General features: G+C 37.0%; 1 protein-coding gene across 1 annotated transcript in view; it reads left to right on the top strand.

Annotated features, from left to right (window-relative positions):
* Nucleotides 1-14,397: 14,397 nt before the first annotated feature.
* Nucleotides 14,398-25,285, top strand: part of Spart (spartin) — a 67,061-nt gene continuing 56,173 nt past the window's right edge. The window contains exon 1 of the mRNA XM_074043537.1: nt 14,398-14,502. Coding sequence (XP_073899638.1) covers nt 14,439-14,502 — 64 coding nt within the window. The 5' untranslated portion in view covers nt 14,398-14,438. The remainder of the gene's footprint in view (nt 14,503-25,285) is intronic.

The raw sequence follows: 25,285 nt of genomic DNA on the forward strand, positions 1-25,285 counted from the left end.
CACCATGTGAGCAGGTTGCCTGCTGTCCTAGAATTTACATTCAGGAGGGACTATGCTGATTTAATGAGTGATACAGACCCTTCTGATTAAGGTGAGAATTTCATAGACCTACAGAGCCAGAAGGCACTAATTGCCAACATTTTTCTAATCCTTTCAGAGCTTACAAAATAACTTCATTTCACATTTTTCTGCATTTGAGAGGTTTGCAAAAGTTAAGTGACTGGCCTGTGTTGCCCAGTGTGGTAGGCTGAATAATGGTGCCCAGAGATACCCGTGCCCTAATCCTTGGAAACTATAAGGAATGTCCCCTTACATGGGGAAGGGTTTTGGAGATGGGACTCAGTTGAGGATCTTGAGTTGGAGAGATTTCTTAGTACTCAGTGTCTGTGTTGTTCTTTTCTTGCTGAAATCTTTCACATTTTTCACATCAGGTAGTAGGATTTACAGCAAGTCAGTCTTTTTCTAAAGAAGAGTCAAGAAGTCTTCACAAAATTAAATGATTTCAAATTTTACTTCCCAAATTCACAGCTATAAAAGAAATTTCTACTTTTTAGTTATCCAAAAATGCAACCACATTGGACTTGGGCAGCTCGTTATTCCTTGGCTAATTAGCATCCTTTATTAAGAATGACTACAATTTCATTAAAACCATAAAAGAAAGACTTCTAGTGGGACAGACTCAATAGATCCTGAAACTATCCTATGACTCTAAAATCTTATTTTCTGTGGGAATTGTAGGGTTTTGCACAGTTGCACTGAAGTATAAATGATCAAAATATAACCAATGATGAGTTTCTCACTACTTGGACCCATTTTTGTTTCCAATAAATCCAAATATGGTAATCATAGAGTTGTTTTTTGCCAAAATCCCTACAGCCAACTTCCACTTCATACCACTGAGAATGAAAGAAAATTGAATTTTTTCCACAAGAAAGATTAGAAAACTAATTTCCCTAATGCTCTATGATTCACATAAGCCAACATTAACAGATTATACATACTCGAATTTCAGAATTCTAGTGATTACTTAAGCTTCATGATAGAGTTTCAGAAAGAGACAAGAAGAGCAGTCAATTCTACTCTAGAAAGACAAGTTGCATTACAATTTAAAGAGAATGATTCTTTTTGTCTTCACAGGACTTCGCCAATGTATATTCTTTGGGATAGGTGTGGGAAATTGTTTCAGAGAATCAGAAAAATTGCCTAAGAAAGAATAATAGGGCAGTCTGGACAAGGACAGGAGAAGATTCCCATTTTATATGGTCTTGTGGGTCACCTTCAATAATTTCACAAAAGTGAAGTTGTAGGAGGGCCTGGAGTCAAAAATATTTAAAATACAAACCAAATATAAGCTCTAACAGTTAAAAGGAAAGAAAACGAACCTAAAATCCACTTTCCTTTGTTTACCACTGTGACTATACAACGAGTGCTTACAACAATGATTGACACATGGTAGACTCAATATTTGTGGAATGCATGCATGTGTGCATGAATAGGAAAGTGTTTGCTTCCCTGAATGTTTTTCTAACAACTAATAATATGTCTAAATGGAGCAAGACTTATTTACTTCTGACAGAACCAACATCACTCCAAACAAATATTTTTGAGATGTCAGCATGCATAGGATACTTTATAAAGCAAAGAATACTTTCATTATAACAGATTTTCCTCTGAAGACAATGCCTTCTCCAAGGGAGCACATAACAGCTTGTTATCTGTTTGTGATGAAGAATTGTATTATGGCTTTATATGTTTCATAGCAACTAATTGTTTTCAAGGCTGCCTTGCAGACTCATTGTTATGGAAGGGGAGAGAAAGCAGAAAATTTGGGTACAATGATTTCTATCCTTGCATAGAGACATGTCACGAGGACGAGTGCAGTTATCTGTAACCAGTATGCATCATATAATGTTCTTCATTACAAATGAGTTGAAATCTTTGATTAGCATTTGATATATATGAGAAATATGGTAAGCATACAACTTCCTCCTAAATTTTAAGTACTGATTTTCCAGGAAAGTCCGAATCGAAAGAATTTGATTTCAAGCAGTGCCCTCAAGGTGACTTCCACTGCTGTGATAAAGGTGTGTTGGACATCTGGGAATGGTGTCATGGGAAGAAAGGTGCATCACACACCTCCGTGCACATGGTGACAATTGGGCAGCACAGTCTCTGCAAGAAGAATACCTAAGCCAGAGGGAGGGAGAAACAGCACGACATACAATCCCCCAGTCACAGCCACAGGGCAGTTAGGGACATACCTAGAAGGTGCAGGCAGTTAGGGACATATGGAAGGAGCGTAAAAGGATCAAGCAAGGTAAACTCCCAGGGAGCTGCAGAAACCAGGTAGGGAGGAAGGGAGCCTGCCTGTCCGAGCAGTTGTGGACTCCAGTGTAAATCTGGCACATGCACACGGTCAGGGGTAGAAGTGTAGATTTCAAGACAGGGGCAAGAAGATCAGCAATGAACAAACATCAGGAAGGGCACCTTGGGTATAGAAACAGCAAGTTGTTCACAGCAGACGCAATCAAGCTTGGTCTTCATTTTATAAATCTTTTTATCATGGCAAAATGCACATAACATAAAATTTACCATTTTAACTATCTCTATGTGTACAATTCAGTGGCATGAAATGGAGTCACAATGTTAAGTAACCATCACACTATCCATTTCCAGAAACCTTTTATCTTCTTAAACAGAAACTTTTACATATGTACATATGTATACATAACATACAATAATGTACCATTTCTCCCTTCTCTCGGTTCCTGCTAAGCTCTATTCTATTATGTCTCTATGAATTTGCCTCTGCTAGCTACCTCATATAAGAAGAATCATATAATATCCATAATCAGATATAATATCTGACTTATTTCACTCACTATAAAGTTTTAGGGTGCTGTGGAACATGTCAGAATTTCATTTCTTTTAATGGCTGAATGATATTTAATTATATATATACATATATATGTGTCTATATATATGTATATATATACAAGTGTATATATATACATATATATACTGCATTTTGTTTATTTATTCATTTGTTGATGGACACCATACATGGTGGCTATAGTGAACACTGCTACTGTGATCATTGGCATGCAAGTATCTAAATTCTTGTTTTCCATCCTTATGGATATATTATTAGAAATAAATTATTGGGCTATGTATTAATTTTACATTTAACCCTTTGAAGAACACCTATGCAATCAAAAAAACTGTTTTCAATAGCAGTTGCATCATTTTGCACTCCCACCACAAATGCACAGGATTCCAATTTCTCCATAGCCTCACTAACATTTGTAAAATCCCCTCCCCTCTGTATTGCCAATACTGTGAACCATGCAAAGGTCAACTTAGAGGCTTTGATTGATCTAACATAAATCGTAGCATATACAGATGTACTTCCTTGTATACAATGTTGAGCCATTTTCTTTTATTTTATAAATGGTACTTAGCCTACTAATGAAAGCCAGACAGCAAAAGGCAAGTCATCTTAATATCAAAGAGGAGAAATCCTTCACAGGTGTCCAAGCAGTTGCAGAAATAAAAGTTGAAAAAATGGGATAAAATGGAATGATGTACATGAAAATGTATATCACTAAGTGATATTCTCCATTTTTTTTCTTTTTAAAAAATAATTAGTTGAATTATTACCATGAGTTATAGTCTGCAATTTTGATAAATAATGTATTAATTCAGTCACATACTTTCACAAAGACTTTGCATATTCTAATGAAATTTTATGCATTACTGATTGACCTTTAGTCAATTTTACATGACCATGGAAACCCACAGTATCATTCCTAATACTTATTTATAAAAAGTTCTATTTCATTTGAGGGCAAAATGAAGTCATTCCTCACATATTTTATATAATATTAGTTATGTAAGTAATTCTGCAATTAAGAAAGAAACAAAGATTCCCAAAGTCCATATCTGCTCATATATAGCAAGAAAGATGATGGGGTTATCCAAGTACTGAAGATTTATTTTTTAAAAAAGAGGTGAACCACAAAGAAAAAGGTGCTCATATTTTCTTACATTCCTACATTATAGAGTCATTCTGAAGCATCCTTTCTGGTCATGAATATAGTTGTTTTTTTTTAATGCCAGTCACCTCTTTTAATTGGGACCTAAATGAACATCTATTTATGCTACTTCCTGCTACAATAAACAGTTCATTCTTCATTGCACTTAACTATTATCTGCTAGAAATATATGATGTGAACTTGTGTGTTTTTATTGTATAACATCATGTTGGAAGAGGATGAAACTTTCATGCCTTTCTCCTGACTTGTCTGCTCTTTGGCTACATGCACTTGTGCCCTTCTACTTTTTATACTCTTTATGATTTTGTTTATTTGTTTGGTATTTATCCCCTGATAGATTATGCTGAATTGTAAAAGAAGGACTGTGTAGAGCAAAGCATGGAGTTCTTAATAACGACTTCTTTTTTTTTTTATTCCTTTTAAAAAATTTTTTTTGGCCGCACTGGGGTTTGAACTCAGGGACTCGCACTTGCTAGGCAGGCGCTCTACCACGTGAGCCACTCTGCCAGCCCAGGCATGGAGTTCTTGAAATTACAAAGCAAAAAGAAAAACCCAGAGTGTGGTGACTTCATGTAATTATTGTCTGACTTGGTCCTGACCCCAGTTTTATAATCTTGAATTGATGCTAAGAGCCTCCAATGTCATTCTACCAAATTCTCTTTTTCATAAGTTAGAGGGAGTATCAGTTTCTTGCAACCAATAAATCTTAAATGATAGACTAAATCATTTCTGCTTATGGCTTATCTCATCTATGTGCCGGTTTTTACTAGTTTCATCTTTTAGTGAATCCCTGGAGAAAACTGAAGGGAGACTTTATGGAATGTGCATACCAGATATGGTGATATATCTAGGTCCCACACTGGGTAGTCCATTAGTTAATAAGCCAATTTCTTGTAAACAGCTCTGTACCATGAAAGGAAGTTTTTCTGCTGCTAAGAATAGTATCTTAATTGATACTAGAAATATTGGAAAGTCTCCTTTTTGACCAAGGCTGCTTCCTAGAGGAAAAAAGTAAAGATTATTCCGGGAAGAGAAAGTACATTTTAAACAGCCACTGTTTATGAGATATAATTTAGCCTTATCTTATTTTCTATCTCTTTCTAATTAAAATAGACCAATGTTTCTATAAGATGTAGCACACTGTCATTGAAAAAAAATACCTTTAATTATACCCAAAGATTTTTAAAAGTCAGTTTTCTTAAAGGCTGCATTAGATGCATGGAAAAGGATCAGGTCCCTAGAGTTGGACATAAATAAACAGAGAAGTGTTGACTAGACTGAAAACTGAATACTTAACTTTGACTATTAGGATTTAAGAGCATTTAAAATATAAAATTTCAAGTATGAACATTCATATTAATTTCAGGGCTGTAGAAGACAGCAGAATAGTTTTGTTGCATTAAACAATTCATATCTGAAAGATTTTATTAAATTTTAGGGAAATTATTATTATTTTTTTTTGGCAGCACTAGGGTTTGCACTCAGGGCCTTATGCTTGCTAGGCAGGCGCTCTTACCGCTTGAGTCACTCTACCAGCCCAGGAAAAATTATTTCACACAAGAGTACACTATCCACACATTTAGTGATCTGTGTTTGTGTTTGAAACAGGTATGTTACCTTGATATGTTTCCAATATGGGAAACAGAATGAATGAGTAATAACTAAGTTGTATCGAAGCATTTTAACTGTGATGGTTATCACAGTAATTTTTCTGTGGGTAACCACATGTAACAAATATCTTTGGTAACTGTACAAAATGCTTCATTTTATTTCCTTTTTTATGTCTTCAAAAGGAATGCTACTAAAAGGAAGTAGCACTCTTGACCCATATCTAAATTTTGGCAATGTTATAAGTATGCATACATTTTAGTAGTAACTAGGAATCTGGCTCTAAAGTGAGTAAGGATTCCTGGATTTCGCTGGACAACTTTAATCATTCAACAACTCTCTAAGACCTGTGACTTAGGTACAGGGAAAACAACAATGGACATACAGACATGGTTCCTGTTCATGGCATGAACATTTCATTAGAAAAATAGAAAATGTTTTTTTAAAAGAAGCCAAAAAATGAGACGATGATAGATTTTATGCAAAATAAAATAAGGCAGTGTAACAAGAAAGTAAAATGATAAATGCTTGGGTCAAATGGTCAAGGAAGGTCACCAGAAGAATCTGACATTTTCTGTTGAGTCCAGAGTGACATGGAAGTGTTAGTATGGAAGCCCTAAGACAGAAATAAAGTGATAAGTTCAAGAAACCAACAAACAATAGAAGACAACTTGTCTTGTCTGTGTCACAGTGAGCAAGATACAGAACAATTTACCAGGAAGTCAGTTAAGTAAAGAAGCCAGGTCATGGAAGCTTTGTAAGCTGAAATATAATGGGAGGTTTTAAGCAAGAAAGAGATTCGATCTGATTTACATCACTGGAGCCAATCTAGAAAGGTGGAGGGTAGAGTGGCTGGGGGATTCCAGTGTGAACGCCTCTGCAGTAGCCTGGGAAAGAGATGATGATAGTTTGGTCAAGGATGGAGTAGTACTGACAGCAGGGAGAGAGAGATTTAGGATATGTTTACATGGGATAGATGATAGAAAGAGAGGAGTCGAGAATGACTCCTAGATTTTGGCTTAAGTGGCTGAATGGTACAATTTACTGAGATGGGGGTCAGTGGAGGCAAAGTGGGTTTAGGGGTTGATATCAAGAGTTCCATCATGGGCAGGTATGGTGGCCCACACCTGTAATTTCAGTACACAGAAGGCTAAGACAGGTTGATCTTGAGTTTAAGGCCAACCTAGGTTACATACTGAGACCCTGGCTCTAAAGCAAGAGTCCCATCATGTGATGATGTTGTCTCTTAAACAATCATAAAAACACCACGACCAGGCAATTAAATATGGGTATGGAGCTTGGAGATCTATAGTGACAGCGTTTGTCTACATATAGGATATTTAAAGCTATAGATCTAAGTAATGTTACTTCAAGAGTGTGTGTGTGTTCCTCCAACACTGCCACCCTGAGAAGCGTGATTTATATGACTTTCCAGATTTATAGAAGTTTGGTTTTGCCCAATTTAAATTCCATATGTAAATTTTGGACAGCAAACCAATATTCTTCATGAAGAAAAAATGTTGTTATCCTGTCTACGATATAGACCCAGGACCATGCCACACAGGCTCTATGTCCATCAGACACATAAAATGAAGCAGAAGGAATGAGCAAGGGAATGGGAAAGCTTGTGTCTTGTTGTTAGGCACCTTTTTAAATACAGCATGCATAAAATGCAATAGAAATGAACAGAGAGTAGCATAGGATAAAATGATACTGCTTGTGAAATACCTTCTCCTATCCCCCACCATCAAACGCAGCCCCTCACCAGGTACACAGAAAGCCCTGCCGTAGAGAAGTTCGGGGTCTGGAACAAAACCTGACATCTGCAGCAAAACAAGGCATCCTTTGATGAATTACAAACACCAGACTGAATTTTAAATAAATCTGCCAAGGAGAGTGGTAGAGTTGCTGAATCCTGAACTCTCACAGCAATTTCTCTAGTAAGAGAATCCACACGCACTTAAGAACAAAGGAGGATGCTTCAGAAAAAATGCATGACCCAATATGTGAGCACAGAAAGCTATTCTATATACTGCTGGAACAGTTCTTTTCAAAATCCACCCTTTCATGGAAGCCATCAGAATCGTTATTTAAAAAACAAAAAGAGAAGAACACTTTCTTCTGAGAATACAGCCCCAAGGAAGGCAGCCTTAGAGCCAGCAAAATGTGATTGTGAGGTTAGAAGTAAGCCTGGCTTTCTCTCCTCTATCTACTCAAGAATGTCTCAATTTCTTTTTTGCTCAGAGTCACAATTTCCTTTAGAGAGCAAGGCTTAGGGATTTGGCACAAATGTCCTCAAGAGAAGCCACACCTTAAATGATACCAGTCTTTGGTACTGAAATGACTCTTTAAAAGCAGTGAGGCAGTACACAGGAAGGGAGACAGCATGAAATGCTCAGTATTTGATAGTGAGGATGAACCTAAATGGAGTCTCAAACTGCTAATTCACCACTTTGCCTTTCAACAAGCTCATTCTGCCCCCTGCTGGCCAGGAGAGCAGATGTTTTGGCTGGCTTTGACTTAAATTGTTCCACTGTCTGACGTTGGCCTGGCCCTCCATATCTGTGGGTTCTGCATCTGTAGATTTAATTAATTGTAGGTCAAAAAATGTTTTTAATTGCACAGACATGTACAGACTTTTTTCTTGTCTTTTTCCTGAAATAATACAGTATTACAACTGTGTATATAGTTCAGAATTTTTTTTAGATTTGGGAATATTTGTATATAAAAATGAAATCTTAGGGACAGGACCTAAGTTTAAGCACAAAATTCATTCATGTTTCATATACACATATACACACATACACATAGCCTGAGGCTAATTTTATATAACATTTTAAATAACTTGTGAGCTCCATCACATGTGGACAGATATGGAATTTGCCATTTATGGCATCATATCAGTACTTAAAAAGTTTAGGGTCTTGGAGCATTTCAGATTTTAGATTTTTGAGTTAGGGATGCTCAACCTGAATAAGTAGAGATAATTTAAAGTATATGTGTTGGTTATATGCAAATACTATGTCATGTTATATAGGGATAGTTACAGATTTTAGTACCATTTGGAGGGTCCTAGATCCATCTCCTCATGCCAAGGAGCATGGTAGAGATATTCCCTAAGGAATAATTGTGTGATTTTGATGGAAACAGAATAAGATGAAGAATCTTAATGTCTCAATCTATCAGATTAACAGAAATTGAGCTTCACCAGTTTCAGTCAAGGTTTTTAAAGCTTACGTTCAACAGAAACAGTACCTTGGAGCCAATGATCTTTTTTGTTTTTTTCAAAAGACAAATGAAAGTCATTTAAAGTGTAAATAAAGTTAGAAAAAAATACAACTCCTCCCTTCACCTTAATGGGCACAATTTGAGTCTTTATGACTTCTGATCTCTAGCAATGTGTATGCTTAGTTTTAAATGGCTATAATTATATATACATATTTATACCTACACACACACATACTGCACTTCATTTCACTTTTATCAGTCATAGTTTCTATTCTTATTACATACCAAATACAATTTCCTTATCATTTTATTTATTTATTTTGGTAGTACTAGGGTTTGAACTCAGGGTCTTGTGCTTGCTAGGCAGGTGCTCTACCACTAGCCCTTTTTTGTATTGAGTATTTTCAAGATAGGATCTTGAGAATATTTTCCCACACTGCCCTCGAATTGCAATCCTTCTGCTCTTTGCCTCCTGAGTAGCTAGGACTATAGGTATAAGCCACTGGCTCCTGGCTATCATTTTAAATGATTGCAGAAAGTCTATGAAGTTGATGGATAATAAATTACTTAAGCATCTTCACTTATTTAGGTGTAGGGGCTTTTACCAGTATTTCACCTAAAAGGTATATAGAAACCATTTACATTTCCTCCTTGAATTAATTCTTTCACATAGCAAATATGGTGACAAAGGCTTTGGAGGAAGAATAATTCGAGATCAGATTTCAACTTTGCTGCCTTTTAGGCAATGCGCCCATGAGAATATTAACTATCTCCTCTGAGCTCAGGTGCTTCTTCTTTGTGATGGTGCTAGTAAGTCTTAAATGAGAATGCAGATACAGCATGTAACACGTATTTTCAATGTGTTAATAGCATAATGAAGGGCAGCCATTGTCTGCAGCAAAAATTTAGTATGATGTACAGAATTTCCCGATTTGCTACTTCCAAAACACAGTTCAGTAACCCCGTATACCCAATGCCTTTCAGAAGCCACTGTCTTCCATTTAAAGAGGAATTTTTTGCTTTTATTTCTTATTAACAAGTAATAATTGTATGTAATAATAAGGTTCAGTGTGATATTTCAGCACATGCATACAGCATGTACTAATTAAACCAGGGTAATTAGCATTTCCCTCTTCTTGCCATTTCTTTTATGCTTGGGGTCTTTAAATTCCTCTCTTTTAGAACTTTACAAAGTATATAATAGATTACTATGAACCATAAATTACCCCACTAAGATATAAAACATTAGAATTTATTACTTGTATCTATGTTTTGTTATTTGTTATTCAAACTTCCTCTATCCTCCCTCCCCAGTCTCTAGTAATCACAATTCTGTATTTAGGTCAACATTTTTTTTAGCTTCCACCTGTAAGAGAGATCATATAAGGCTTGTCTTCCTGTGCCTGGCTTATTTCACTTAACATACTGTCCTCCAGTACCATCCATTTTGCTGCAAAGGACAGGATTTCATTCTTCCTTATGGCTGAATAATACTCCATTGTCTATCTACACAACATTTTCTTTATCCCTTCACCAGGCAATGGGCACCTAGGATGGTCCACGTCTTAGCTATGGTGTCACCATAAACAAGGGTATGCTGATGTCTCTTGGGCAACCTGACTTCATTTCCTTTGGCTTATATACCCAGAAATGGGAGAGCAGGTCATATGACAGGATCTATTTTTAGTTTTTTGAGGAATATCCCCGGTAAAGGGTGTGCTTTTTGATTGTTGGAATAGAAGCCAAGGTATTCATCACATTAAGACCAAGTAAGAAGGGAAGATGGTCTTCATTAAGCAGAGCCTGGGGGACTGTTTGGAACATTGACAGATGAGAGATTCTAGACCACGCAGGAAAGTTGGAGAGTGGAGAAAGAGACAGCAAAAGGTGTTGCCCAGACAGTGAATCATAATCCTTTCATGTTCTTCAATGAATAAAGAGTAAGAACGCAATTATGTTTTCATTTTTTTTCCCTGTGGCTGCTAAATTCTGCCTCTGGAATGTGGCTTTATTCTAAACATAAACAATGTGAATCCCTAAATGTATGCAGGTGACATCATCATCCTCACTCTTGTTAGTCATAGAAGTATACAATATTTACTCACAGACACGAGATCACTGAATGAAGAGGTAAAATCTCTTTCATAATGCCTGTTTTCTTAGAAAGATCACTCTGGTTTACCTGATGTGTATACTTTCCAAAGAATTAAGCTCCTCCCCTGGTCTTTTAAGTAGCTGGGTCTCCAGCTAGATGGGGCCAGTTCCTCGTGCTTGTAATTGTCTCAGCAACTCAATTCTAGGTGTACACAACAACTACATCACAAATCGAGGTTTCATCTTGAGTGAATCTAATTCTTAATAGTTTCTCAGGAGTTCAGTTTTTTAAAAGTTCAAATAGGATTTTTCTTACCTTCTTGACCTGAATACCCAAAGAAAAGCCAAGGACAAACAAAAAAGTCTGATTAGTACAAGGTTACAACTAAATTGAAAGCAAAATGTAAAACAGCAAAAACCACCAAGTAGGTCAATTCACAAGAGTCATGTATATTATCAGTTCCATAAATAAATAAAGTCCCTGTCCAGAGAAAATAATTAGGAAATGTCTATCTTTGCATTTCAGGTGGCAACAGAAATGGTTCAGGCACTCACACATCCAGACAGAATGGCCACTTCAGTGACTCAGTCTTATTAAGTAGTAAATCTATAAGAACTCTTTAAAAAATTAATTTTCTGATCTCCACTAGTCTATACTGATGGAAGCCATAGAGCCAGACCATATCTTCTGCCAGGAATAATTCACAACACAGCTTCTAGAGTTAAGGCAATATGTTGAAAACATTTTGGAAGTTGATGAAATCTGTTTAGCAAGATATTACAGGTATTTCTGGAAATGTGGAGTGTCAAGGAAATATTAAGTGAGCAGCTTTTTTTAACATAAAAGTATTTAAGCCATTTTATACAGTTATTCTTTCATTCATCCATCCAATCACTCATTTTGGCAGTACTGATGTTTGAACTTAGGGCCCCATACTTGCTAGGCAGGCACTCTACCACTTAAGCCACGTTCCTCCAGCCCTTTTGGCTTCAGTTATTTTTCAGAAATGGTTTCAAGTTTTTGTCTGGGGTAGCCCCAGACCAAGATATTCCCAATCTCCACCTCCCAAACAGCTTGGATTACAGGTGTGAGCTACTGTACCCGGTCTATTTAAGCCATTTTAGTGGAAGGCTTGAGGTTCCATTGTATAGATTAAATATAAAAGAAAGTTCCAATTCAGAAGCACTTGGTGAAAATAGTTTGGAACCTTGAGATGGAGGCCAACATCTAGGGTAGTGGGGCCTGGAGCATAGTTAAGTTCACCCTAGATAAACACATGTGCATGCACACACACACACACACACATCACAGGCTATAAAATTTATGCAAGTTTTTAAAATGTAATAAATAACCATGAATGGGAAAGAAGTGCCTTAGTGTCTTGGAGAGTGGGTGATAGATCAGTATGGGATAGGTAGCTGTTATCTTCAGTAAGCTGGTTTGCAAGTGAAGCTCGGATCTTTTTTAGCACAAGGATGAAATTATCCCCAACACATCCAATCAGCAGCAGCAACAGATGTTAGCAGTGCTCTGCTTCCAGCCTCCTAGATTGTTCTCTTCCTGCCAAATACCAAGATCCTCTTCATACGCAGGGAGCAGGGAAGGAGGGGTCCGCAGGTAACAGAAGGCAGTGTGCAGGAACAAATCTGATTTCAGCATCTTGAAAGAGGACCAATATTAAGACTCTAGAATTATCTTGTCTTTCTTGTTTGCTTTAATGTTGGCTCCTAACAGAACATCAGACTTGATTCCTTATACTAGCAGATGAAAAGTGTAAGATATGCCTCTTCTTCTAGCATGGGGTGATCAGCCTTTTAATGCGTCCTGTAAATACCCTTCAGAACAGTTGTTTGTTTGTTTGTTTTCTTCTTCTTTATGTGCTCTACCACAAATTTCCCAGGATAACTTATTCTGTAGATCCATCTTGGAAGATAGAGACCTGAGAACTCAATGATTGTGAAGGCACATTAACTGAAGAGATCTTCCTGAGATTAGGGCTATAACTTGTTTTGGTGTTACAAAGGAGTTTTACTTAAGAATAAATTTGTTGAACAGAATCCTTCCCTCTACAAACTTAGGCTCATGCCCTGCTTTAGGAGCTGGAAACTTGATACAACAGACATTATACCGCACCTCCATAAGCATTAGCTAAATGCTCGGCATTATTTTGTGTTCTGGGAATTGCAGAAATGCCTGGCAAAGAGTTTTGTACTACACTAGCTGAAGGATTAAAAGATAATGTGTGCTAGAGACAGTCCTAATCTGTTACAAAAATAAAACAAAGAGAAAACACCATGCTAGATATTAAAATGTAAGTTTTGCAGTGATTGAAATCCTTGCATAGAAATAGTCAAGAGCACAGAGAAATCAGGAGGAAATCAGTTAGGTCTAGGTAGAAAGCATGTTGACGTGAAAAGAGCAAAAAGCAACACCATGACCATCAGCACTTTCTGACAATGATGAGGAAGGGAGAGAAGAGAAACCGTCTCCTGAGGCCCATCACTTACACTGAGGCCATGTCCCCACAGGACCTCTGATGAAAAGCAGCTGTTCTCACATTGTCACCCTGGGTGCAGCATCAGAACCAGTTGGAATGGGTTAGAAATGTTCAGTCTTAGGCCCTGGTTTACCCACTAAATCAGGGACTCTGGGGGTGAGGGCCAGCACTATGCATTTTAAATTTTTCAATGGTTTCCAATGCCTGCTACAGTTTGAGAACAACTGACGTTATTTAATTAATTAAACTTTCTATACTGCATATCCGTGGGATGTGTGTGTGTATGTGTATGTGTGCGTTTATGTGTTTGAATATGTTACCTAAAAATTTTTTAAAGGATATTAACGTTCCTGTTTTTGCTTGTTTTAACTTAGTGGTGTTAGTGGAGAGAATAATAAACAAAAGTGGTTGCAATAAATGACAAGAAGTAATCTAAAATGATAGGAAAAGACTAACAGGAAAATATACACACTTTTAAAATTTTCTTTTACTTAACAGTTGTGTTGAGGATGAATCTCTTAAAATTCTCTTGATGTAAAAATTGTATTTGTTCCATTTGGAAGCAACCTTGGGTATTTCAGTTGCTACCTTCTCAATTCATAGATGAGAAATCTGAACAGGGTAAGGTTTTACTGACATGCCGAGGTTCATGATTATGGGTATGAGGAAGAGAGATCTCAGGTAAAAGTTTAAATAGAATAAGTGTTCTTGACTAGAAGAGGGTGATAAAAATGCTTCTCTACACTTTATGTTGTTTTATGGGCTCACTTATGCTCCTGCTGTATTATTGGAAGAACACATGCTCTCTCAGGAGGTCAGCGCCTGGACCAGCACAGTTGATAGGGCCCCAGCTGCAAGGCTGCCTTTGCCAGGGGAATGAATGAGTCTTTTCACTCCTGTTTTTTCTCTCTCCCGGGCCAGGCACATAATCAGCACAGGCCCCCACTTTCCCTCTATGTCACATTCTTCAATTCTGGAAGGAAACCATAAGCGACTTGGCCAGAAAGGATTGCTCTTCAGTGAGTAAAAAGATAAACTTATTACTATCACTATTCACCATTGATTTACTTATACTCTCTCTTCCTCCTTCTTTCAGAAGGTATTTAATGGTACGGGGGCTTTATTTTGAAGGGCTGGTTCTGCCAGTCTGCTACCAGATCTCCACATGTTCAGGTGAGGGTATGGAAACTCAGGCCTGGATCCATGTCTTCATTGTTTCTACTGTACCAAGTTTCATTTCCTTTCCTACAATGAGGGCTGCATAAATACTTGGTGAACGAGTGAATGTGAGAGAATAATGAAGGAAAATGTTAATGTAAATATAGGGAAATTTTCTTGTTTGTTGAGTGAAAAGGATAGTTCCTGAGAATTGAATCCTTTGTTTTTACTTAACTTTTAGAAGTAAAGGCAATAAGAGGGTCTGGAACAAATTAAGTGTTTCCTTCTGCCTGGGCCTCTTACTGTTTAAAGTTTTACAAACAATGAAGGTGGGCAAGATGTTGACACTTGGGAGAAAAAAGACAGAGGCAAATGACCTTGGAAGAAAAATCAATAACTGACTTAAATTAGGAAAAATTAGAAGTATTTAAATAAAAGAATCTGCAAATTATTTTTTAATTTTTTAATACTATGGTATAGTATATTAGCATTTTTAGGTTTGACTTTTAGTAATAACTAGTAAAAAGGTAAGACAAACATATATAATACACAGACAGCTTGACTTCTCTAATATTAAACTTCACATATGATAAACAACTGATCAAATTAATACTCTACTAGGAAAGGCATACAAATGACATGTTAGAAATAACTTCTTATTGACATTTTTTTATGTAAGGAAGGGAAAAAATATCTTGTCAGGACAATCATAGAAATAGTGGGAAAATAGTATTCTATTATATAATAAACATGATCTCACTAAATTCTGTCATTTTTATGATCATTTTTTTCCTCAGGCAGTTCAGGTTGATTTGTGTTCCTCTGAAAGCTCACTTCAGCCTAGCCAGAGAGGAAACACGACTGTGTTGTTTATTTTTGCAGCCTCAGCAACTAATATAGTGGTGACACACTGGCAAAATGGAAGGGAAAGGAAGGAACAAAGTAACAATCTATTTTTTGTTAAATCTATTTTTTTTGTTTTGTTAAAATATTACTGAATGTTTTCTTCAAAGAAAAGCTATAAGCTTTAAAGTTTTACAGACATGATCATTTAACTACTGGCATGGATTGATATATGTGTTAAATCCTTTCCTTGATTATAATATTTCAACCTAAAGCATATTACAATGAGACTAAGGAATGCCCATATAAATCGTGTACCTTAAATATGCAGAGGCAAATGATTTTTCAACCTTACTCTGAGAATGTTAATTTTAAAAGCTTGGGAAAATAACTCAAGTATCTATTATATACTTGGAACAATATACATTTTGATAGAACTAGAACCCTATACCAGATGCCTAGATTATCATGCTGTTAGGTGTGTTGATATCACCTATGAAGCAGCAATTGTGTTTCTCAACAAGCCTAAGAAAACACTGCCATTTACCCCTCTTTTTTCCTTCAAAGTAAACTGTTTTAAAACAAAACAAATATGCATGTAGGTTTTCAGCCTTTTATAAGTCATATATATCTTAGATCTTAACTGCACTAAAATTTTGGTAGAATCTGAGTTGAATGTCATAAATGGAGTCAGGGAATATGCACATAATAGGTGCACAAATATTTGATAGTCATTGAAATTGCCCATCCAGAAAAATCATTTTATATGGACAGAGAGTTGAAGTTGGAAGAGAAATTTAAGGTTATTTTTGAAATGATAAGAAAGGGTAGAGGGAGGCATGCCAGATAATAGAGGTGGTGAAGGTAGTAGTGGAGCTGAGGTGGTGTGACAGTTTTGGTGTAGGTATAGGACAAGGTTCCATGAAGTTTAAGGAATTTGAGAAAGATCTAGAAAACAAACAGCTGTGAAATGCAAACTGTGTTCTGGAACACAGTTTACCTGGTAGAAGTCAGGTAAAAATAGAAAAAGAAGAGAGATAAGGCTGAGTAGGATCCTTAGCCTTGAATGCTTTTCTAAAAAACTTTTAGATTTATTTTCCAGGTAATATGGAATAATTCAAGGAGGAGAGTGAACAGACTGTGTTTTATTTTATTTATTCTTTTTAATCTTTTTTAATTTGGATATATTCACAGGGGGGATTAATAGTGACAGTTCTGATTAGTCTTATATTGTATATTATTTACATTGCCCCCATCTCTCCCTCTCAGCCCCCTCCCCACCCTACTTAAAGCAATTGCAAGAGGTTTTTTAGTTCTGTTTCATATGTGAAGTCCATCAACTGTATACCATCATCTTAATCTCCTTCCTTCTCCCTTTCCCCTTCTATTAGTATCTCCCACACACACACACACATATACACTATGCCTATTTTATAGTCCAATTTATAGTTTCAATTATTAATATTTGAGTTGATGTTCAAAGGGGTGTCTCAATGCATGCTCACTGTGGGTGTGCTTTACTTTGTTCTGTTCAATCCCTTCAAATACTCTCCCTTACCCCTTTATCTCACACACCTCCATTATTCAACAGCTTTCAGTACACATCCTTATATTGTCTACCTTTACATCTTGTGGTATGCGATATTATTGATGCTCTGTCATTCTCTTTTCCTTTCTCTCTTTCCCCACATTCCCCAGAGTAGTTCCACTGTTATAAATCTGTTCTACAACTGAGTTTGTATATGATCATGCTTATTTTTGTGTATATGTTTATCTTCAGATCTATCTTCCATGTATGAGAGAAAATATGTGTCTTTTGTGTTTCTGCTTCTGGCTAACTTCACTTAACATAATTTCCTCCACTTGCATCCATTTACCTTCAAACCCCATGTCATTATTTCCTGTGGCTGAGTAATACTCCATTGTGTATATATACCACAATTTCATAATCCATTCATCAGTTGTAGGGCATCTAGGTTGTGAATAGTGCTGCAATGAACATTGATTTTCAGGTGTCTCTGCTGTATCCTGTATTACATTCTTTTGGGTAGATGCACAGGATCAGAATCACTGGATCATATGGCAGTTCTATCTCTACTTTTTTGAAGAGTCTCCATACTGCTTTCCATAGTGATTGTACTAATTTGCATTCCCACCAGCAGTGTATAAGGGTTTTGTTTCAGCACATCCTCACCATCATTTGCTGTTGTTGTTACCCTTAATTCTAACTGAGGTGAGACAAAATCTAAGTGTTGTTTTCATTTGCATCTCTTTTATAACTAGAGAAGTTGAACACTTCTTCATGTGTTTACCAGCCATTTGTACCTCTTCCTTTGAGAATTCCCTGTTTAATTCATGAGCCCATTTCTTCGTTGGAATGTTGATTCCTTGGGAGCTGAGTTTTTTGAGTTCCCTGTAGATTCTGGATATTAGTCCCTTATCAGATGAGCAGATGGCAAAGATTTTCTCCCATTCTGTGGGCTGTCTCTTGAGCCTGGTGACTATTTCCTTTGCTGTGCAGAAGCTCTTTGGTTTGAGGCAGTCCCATTTGTTCATTATTTCTCTTAGACGCTGAGCCTTTTGAGTTCTGTTTAGGAAGTCGTTCCCCATACCTATCTGTTACAGTGTATTTCCTACTGCTTCTTGGAATTGTTTCAAAGTTTCAGGCCCTATATGAAGGTCTTTGATCCACTTTGAGTTGATTTTGGTACAGGGTAAAAGACAAGGATCTAGTTTCAGTCTTCTACATGTGCATATCCAGTTTTCCCAGCAGCATTTGTTGACGATGCTGTCTTTTCTCCATTGTGTGTTTTGGGCTCCTTTGTCAAAAATCAGTTGGCTATAGATGCATGGGTTTATGTCTCAATCTTCTATTCTAATCCATTGGTCTTCCTGTCTGTTTTTGTGCCAATACCATTCTGTTTTTATTGTTATGGCTCTATAGTGTAGTTTGAAGTCGGGTATCCTGATGTCTCCAGCTTTGGACTTTTTGCTCAGAATTGCTTTAGCTATTCAAGGTCTTTTGTGTTTCCATATGTATTTCATGATTTTTTTTTCTATTTCTGTGCAGAATGTCACTGGAATTTTGATAGGGATTGTATTGCACATGTAGATTGCTTTTGGTAGTATGGCCATTTTCACAATGTTGATTCTACTGATCGATGAGCATGGAAGGTCACTCTTCTGATGTCTTATTTGATTTCTCTCTCCAGTAGTTTTTATTAAAAAGGTCTTTGGTTTATTTTGTTAAGTTTATTCTGAGGTATTTTATTGGTTTTGAGGCTATTATAAATGGGATTGTTTCCTGATTTCTTTCTGAGTCTTTGTGTTGTTGGTATATAGAAATCTACTGATTTCTGTATATTAATTTTGTATCCTACTACTTTGCTGAAAGAGTTTCTGATTTCTAGTAGTTTTTTGTTACAGTTTTTGGGGTCTCTTAGGTATAGGATCATATCATCTGCAAATAGGGATAGTTTGACTTCTTCCTCCCCTATTTTAAAAGGGATTCAAACAGACTGTGTTTTAGAGAACACTGTTCACATCTGGAGGAATGGCTCATTTTGATCAGAGAGAGGAGGCTTTCTCAGAAATCCAGATAAGAAATGAAAAGACCAGGGCTGGACATGGTGACCCATACCTGTCATCCCAGATACTTGGGAGGTAGAAATCGAGAGGATCATGGTCCAAGGCCCGCCCAGGCAAAAAAGTTAGTGAAAGTCCATCTCAACAAATAACTTAGGTATGGTAGTACATGTTTGTAACCCCAGTTATTCAGGAAGCATAGGTAGGAAGATCAAAGTCTGAGGTTGGCTGGGGTAAAAGCAGGAGACTGGATTCAAAAAATAACTAAAGCACTGGGTGTCAATGGTTCACACCTGTATTTCTAGCTACTGAGGAGGGAGAGATCAGGAAAATCATGGTTCGAAGCCAGCCCCAGGGAGGTAGGTCTCAAGACACTATCTCAAAAAAACTCAGCTCAAAAGAGGGTTGATGGAGTGGCTCAAGCACTAAAAGTGCCTGCCTTGAAAGTGTGAAACCCTGTGTTCAAACCCCAGTGCCACCAAAAAAAGAAAATAAATCACAAGTCTGATAGAGGATTGGCTCTATCAATTGCTCAAAACCAGTTTGAAGGTTTTGATGGTTGGTTCTGCACATAAAGAGTTAAGGAGACCTGAGAATGAGCTTTTATCCCCATAGGTGGGCACTTTATAGTGAGGAGATGTCTTTAGTCTATACATGCATTCCACAAATATTAATCAACAACTATTCTCTTGCAGGCATTGTACTAGATTCTGGAGCTACAGAGATTAAAAGATATAAACATTAGTCTGTGGTGTTAAAAATTAGATCTATCGTCATCAAAATATTGCAACATATATGACCAATATCCTTCATGTATGCTCATAGAAATGTGGATACTTATCAACAGGCAGTTCACAGGAGAAGAAATATGAAGAGATACTTGGCTTTCCTAGGGTTCAAACGAAGTTTGCTTTAAATAAAGTAAAAAAATATGTGGGGAGAAAGTCTGGCAGATCAGTGAAAAAGAATAACAATAAAAATACATCCCAATTTTATAGACACACTGACAGTGGTAAAAATTAAAAGTGGATATGCGAACCTGTTATTAGTGATTCTCTCCAGACAATGAGCTATAGATCTAGTGGGTTTTACCTGATTTTTTGTACTTTTTATCTTATATTGTACTTTTTGCCTACTCTAATTATGTGTTGCTTCTATAAGCTAAAAATAACCAGTAATGCTATTTCTACTCTGATAAAGTGCATTGAAGACTAGAGAATGGAAGGAGAACAGTACTGACAGTGGAGGGCAGGTAGAAGGGGTTGGAAGTGGGGACTGTTGGTTGGAGTTGCTAGTGGTTCTGCATCCCATAGCACTGAAAGACAGCCAGGAAGTTGTGGAAAAGATATTGGCTCTTATCCTAAAGATAATAGGAATCCAGAATATCTTCTGATCAGGAGAGAGACATGGCCCACTGTGACAATCTCTGAGGACAGTGTGGAGAATAGATGAAAGGGGGTTGAAGAGGGACAGGAAGGTCATATAGAAGGCCTCCACTAAAGTATTGTTCACAGGTAGTGGGGCCTGTCATGTCAACTCATCATGTTACATTCACAGCCCTTCTGTGCTTCCATTGTCTCACTGCAAACAGGCAATGAGAATAGCATCTATCTCAAAGGCAGATGCATCATAAAGATAGCAAGTGTCAGTTCCTAGGCCCCCTCACTTGTACCAAGTATTTACAAAACCCAAGTATTTATTTTTGTAATTACTAACTTTGATCTATGTAAGTTTTTTTGTCTATTCTTTAAGTGGACTGTGAAATTATACATGTTTCTGGCCTCATTTCTGACAATGTGTAGAATGGCTATCAGGATGAAGTAAGCTGATGTGTGGAGGATGTGTGGACAGTAACCACAAGCTCACACTACCTGTTCTAGGTATGTCTGCTGTTTTCATTATGTGGAGTTGGATTGGGGAATGTATGCAGTCTAGATGATCCTTGGGTTCTGGCTTTGGCCACAGGGTGCTACTCCCCCAAATAGAGACTATTTAGTTTAAAAACAAAGGAATGCAAGTTCAAGTTTTGGAATATATTGCAGTTTAGGGTACAGGTAAAATATTCAGTGAATGCAGAAGTCAGCAATCGATAGATGAGATTAGAACCCAAGAGAGAGATTAGGACTATGCATGTGGGAATTATCCAGATAGAAAATATAGTTAAAGCCACAAATGATAAGTCAGTTAGGGGAAAGTGTTAAGAATGAAAACTAAATAGGACTCAAGAAAGAATCTAAAGATAGGAACCTTTAAAAAACAAGCAGGCTCAATAGGCACAGGCAGGAGATCTCGAGTTCAAGACCAGCCTCAGAGACATAAGAGTTCAAGGCCAGCCTGGGCTACCTAACAAGACCATAAATAACTAAAATACTAGCTAAATAAATAAACCCAATCGTGATGGTAGTTACATGTGTCTATACAGAAATCTATGGAATTTCAGAGTATTATATACTGCCCCCTCAAAAAAAAAAGCAGTATATGTAAAAACTAGTAAAATCCAAATAAGGTCTGTAATTTAGTTATTAGTACTGTACCAATGCAAATTTCTTGGCTTTGATGATGTCCTGTGGTTATGTAGGATGTTATCTTTGAGGAAAGCTGGGTGAAGGATACATAAAACTATTATTTTTGCATCTTCTTATAGACTTTCTTTCAAGATAAAAAGTTAAAACAAAATCAGGCTGCTGCACTACCCTCGTTGATAGACTGGGACAGGTCCATTTAGACATGCTGAGACAGGGCTGTCTCAAATCTGCTGAATAACATGGAGTAAGCTATTGTGTGCTGCTATTATTTTATGGCTATCTTCAGCAGTGATCTAATTTCAAAAGAATGTGACCAGCTGTGCAAGCTAAAACAACTGGGACTTTCATGCTACAATCTGTCTCACTAAAAATCCCAAATCTTTATGAGGGAGAATCAGGCAGAGACAGAGAACAGTAGATGGGAAAATTAAGAGAGGAAGGAGAGATAACTCTTCAACCAATATATGACTTATTCCCAGACACTGGGAAAGAGAATTCAATTTCATTCAGATACTTCCATAGAAAGAATAATATGGGGAGAAATAAAATCCACTAGACATCTTTTTTATTGTTACTGATTTCAGAAAAAATCAATTTGTCCTATTCTGATAGCTCCTTGGGTATATAAGAACAATTTGAAGTGATTTAGTTCCATGCTACTTAAATGTGATCTGTAGATCAGCCCCTGGGGATATCCCCAAAACACAGAATCTCAGGTCTTTCCCCAGACTTATTGAATCTGACTCTGTATTTTTATTTTTTAATTAATTTTTTTGGTGATACTAGAGTTTGAATTCAGGGCCCTGTGCTTGCTAGGAAGGTGCTCTAACACTTGAGCCATGCCCCAGCCCTTTGGTTTATTTTTAAAGTAGGGTCACCTTTTTCCCAGGGCTGGCCTTAGGCCACAATCCTCCCTACTTGGCCTTTGCATAACTGGGATTGCAGTTATGTACCACCATGCCCAGCCCTGATTCTGTATTTTTAGAAGACAGTCAGTGTATGCACATTGACGAACATGAAGCCCTGACTTAGTCAATCCTGCCTTTCTACCACATTCATCATCACCAACAAAAAGTTAATACACAGGACAATTACTGCCAATGCTTTAGAAAATAAACTTGCATAACCAAAAAACAGTGGAATAAGATATTATTTTAATTCCCTAGGAAGAAATCTCACTTTTAAAAAGGTCTTTCCCTCCATGTTATGGTCTGCTTTGCTGTTGCTGGTTTGAGACTGGTAGTGGAGAAGCAGCAGGCTGTGGGGTGTGGGCTATCTCAGGCCCCAAGAAACCCTGTGCATGAGCTTTGTGAGGGGCAAGACCTACCCCAGTGGCCTATTCAGTTTCCACCTGGCCAAGGTCTTGATCTTCCTTTACAGCCTGGTGTAGAGGCCTCCTGTGAAGGATTGATTACATAGAGATCCCAAAATGGAGAGTGGCAGTAGGAAGTCTACATCTGAGATATGTCCTTAGATGACAGCAAATGTACATTGCTACTGTTGCTTTGTACAGTCTTGTTACATGACAAGCTTTAGCTCCATGACAGTATGTCTGTCCTTAATGTATTAGAGAAATACAGCAGCTCCCATGACACTTCTACACAGAGGAGTGTAACCATTACAGATTTCTTTCTCATAATGCCTCCATGGCATCTCAAATGGTCCTTTGTCTACAGAGGTATCAAAGGACTACTGAGAATTGGAAAATATCACTTTGCATTGAAAGTCATGACTACTCTCACACACCAGTACTGCTGAGCCATTAATGTGAAAATTCAGAATTTAACAGGGTAAGGGGCCAGGAGAAAAAATTTTTTACCACATTTATGCAGTAAACTTTTATTTGGCAAGTTATTTCTCATATATGGCATATATGGAAAAACATACATGTTCAAAATTTTTCACAGATCTATACAACCATGGTAGAGAGAAAAACCCATAGGATGCTTCATTCTGAGAGTGAAATGAGGCACTGTGTATATGAAGTATGTATATGTATATGTATATGAATATGAATATGAAATGCCTGCACAATTCTTGGTACCTGGGAGATACTAAAATATGTTAGCTTTCAACTCTTTGCTCCTCCTGTTCCCATGTACACAACCTTTCTCTCCCCCATCTCAGGTCACACCTAGTGTAACACTCAGTTTCTCTTCACATAACCATTAAGGATACTCTTAATGCCTTTCTTTCCACCTCTGCTCCCTGCTTGCCAATGCCAGCAGATGTACTAGGACAGATATAAGACCTGTCATTCTGGGGTTGCCCATTTAGTTTTCTATATTTTTCCTAAAGGCAAACTCCAAATATCAAAATTGTAAGTTCTAGGGGAAAATATTTTAATTCATACAAGTGAAGGTTGGGTGAAATAGGTACCATTCATTTAGCATACACTGTGCATATACTGTGTTCAAAGAATGTTTCTTTAAACTTAACAACTTCATGTTTATACTATTCCAGATACTATCCTATGTTTCTTACACATCCTTACTCACGAAGTTAGTTACACCTGTTTTAACAGTGAGAAACTGGAGGTAGAGATGGGTAAACCAAACTTGCCCGAGGTCACATAGACAGCTAGTGGATGACTCAGAATTTTAACTCAAGCAGCTGTCTTCAGCTACACTCTTGCCATCACCAATCTGCTACCTCTAAAGGGGCATGGAGTTTTGCATACATTATCATATTTATTTCTAAGCATAAGTCCATGAAGTAGTTATGGCTTTCCTAATTATACAAAGTTGAGAACTGAAATTTTGAGGATAAGTGACTTGCCTAAGCAAGTTTCATGTAGGCAGTAGGAATGACTTCCAGGATTCAAATATGGGTATATCTGATAGTGCTGAGTATCTCTCTGTTTTTAGAGCTAACCTAAAGAGGTTACCTCCATCCTTGGCAAGATTACTCTCCTTACTAATATATTTCATATTTTCCTAAAAAATATTACCTCTTGGAATAACCAAAACATGAGACAAAGTGATGTACTTGAATATGCATAGGTTTTAAAATCAAAGACTACAGTTTAAGTTATAGCTCTTAATGAATAAGTGTGAGGGGGTTAATTTGATTAAAGCATGATATATGCAGACCTGAAGTACCAAGGCAAAACCCCCTTGCACTACCAATATATTATTTTTTTAAAAATGAAGGCAGAAGGGCAAAATAGGTCTTTTTCAGCGGTGGGTACCAGTTGGAAGTGGGCAGTCACAAAGAAAGGGCAAATGAGGGTGAATATAGTGGATATATTTTGTATCCTTATATGAAAAAAGAAGAATGAAACCTATTGAAATTGTCCTAACAAGGAGGGGAGAGGAGAAGGGGGAGAATGATGGAGAGGGTAAATCTAACTGATATAATGTAACCATATATGTAAATATCACAATGTATCCCCCTGTACAAGTATTATATGCTAATAAATTTTGTAAAAACACTTAGATAACCAATCAAAAAAATGAAAATAAATTAAAGCTTTTACTAGTTACATGAGCTTGACCATGTTATTTAATGTCAATAAACTCTACTCCATATGGTTTTGAGGGAATTCAAAAATGTTGTATAAAAACCATTCATGCTGAGAATACAATATGCAATACATTAATTTTGACAAAATAACAGTTATGAATAGTGTTTGGGAATCTTGGCTTTGTGAGGTACTTGCTGTAGAGTTTACATAAACTGGAGATTTTAT

The sequence above is a fragment of the Castor canadensis genome, chromosome 10 (assembly GCF_047511655.1).
Source record: "Castor canadensis chromosome 10, mCasCan1.hap1v2, whole genome shotgun sequence".
NCBI lineage: Eukaryota > Metazoa > Chordata > Mammalia > Rodentia > Castoridae > Castor > Castor canadensis.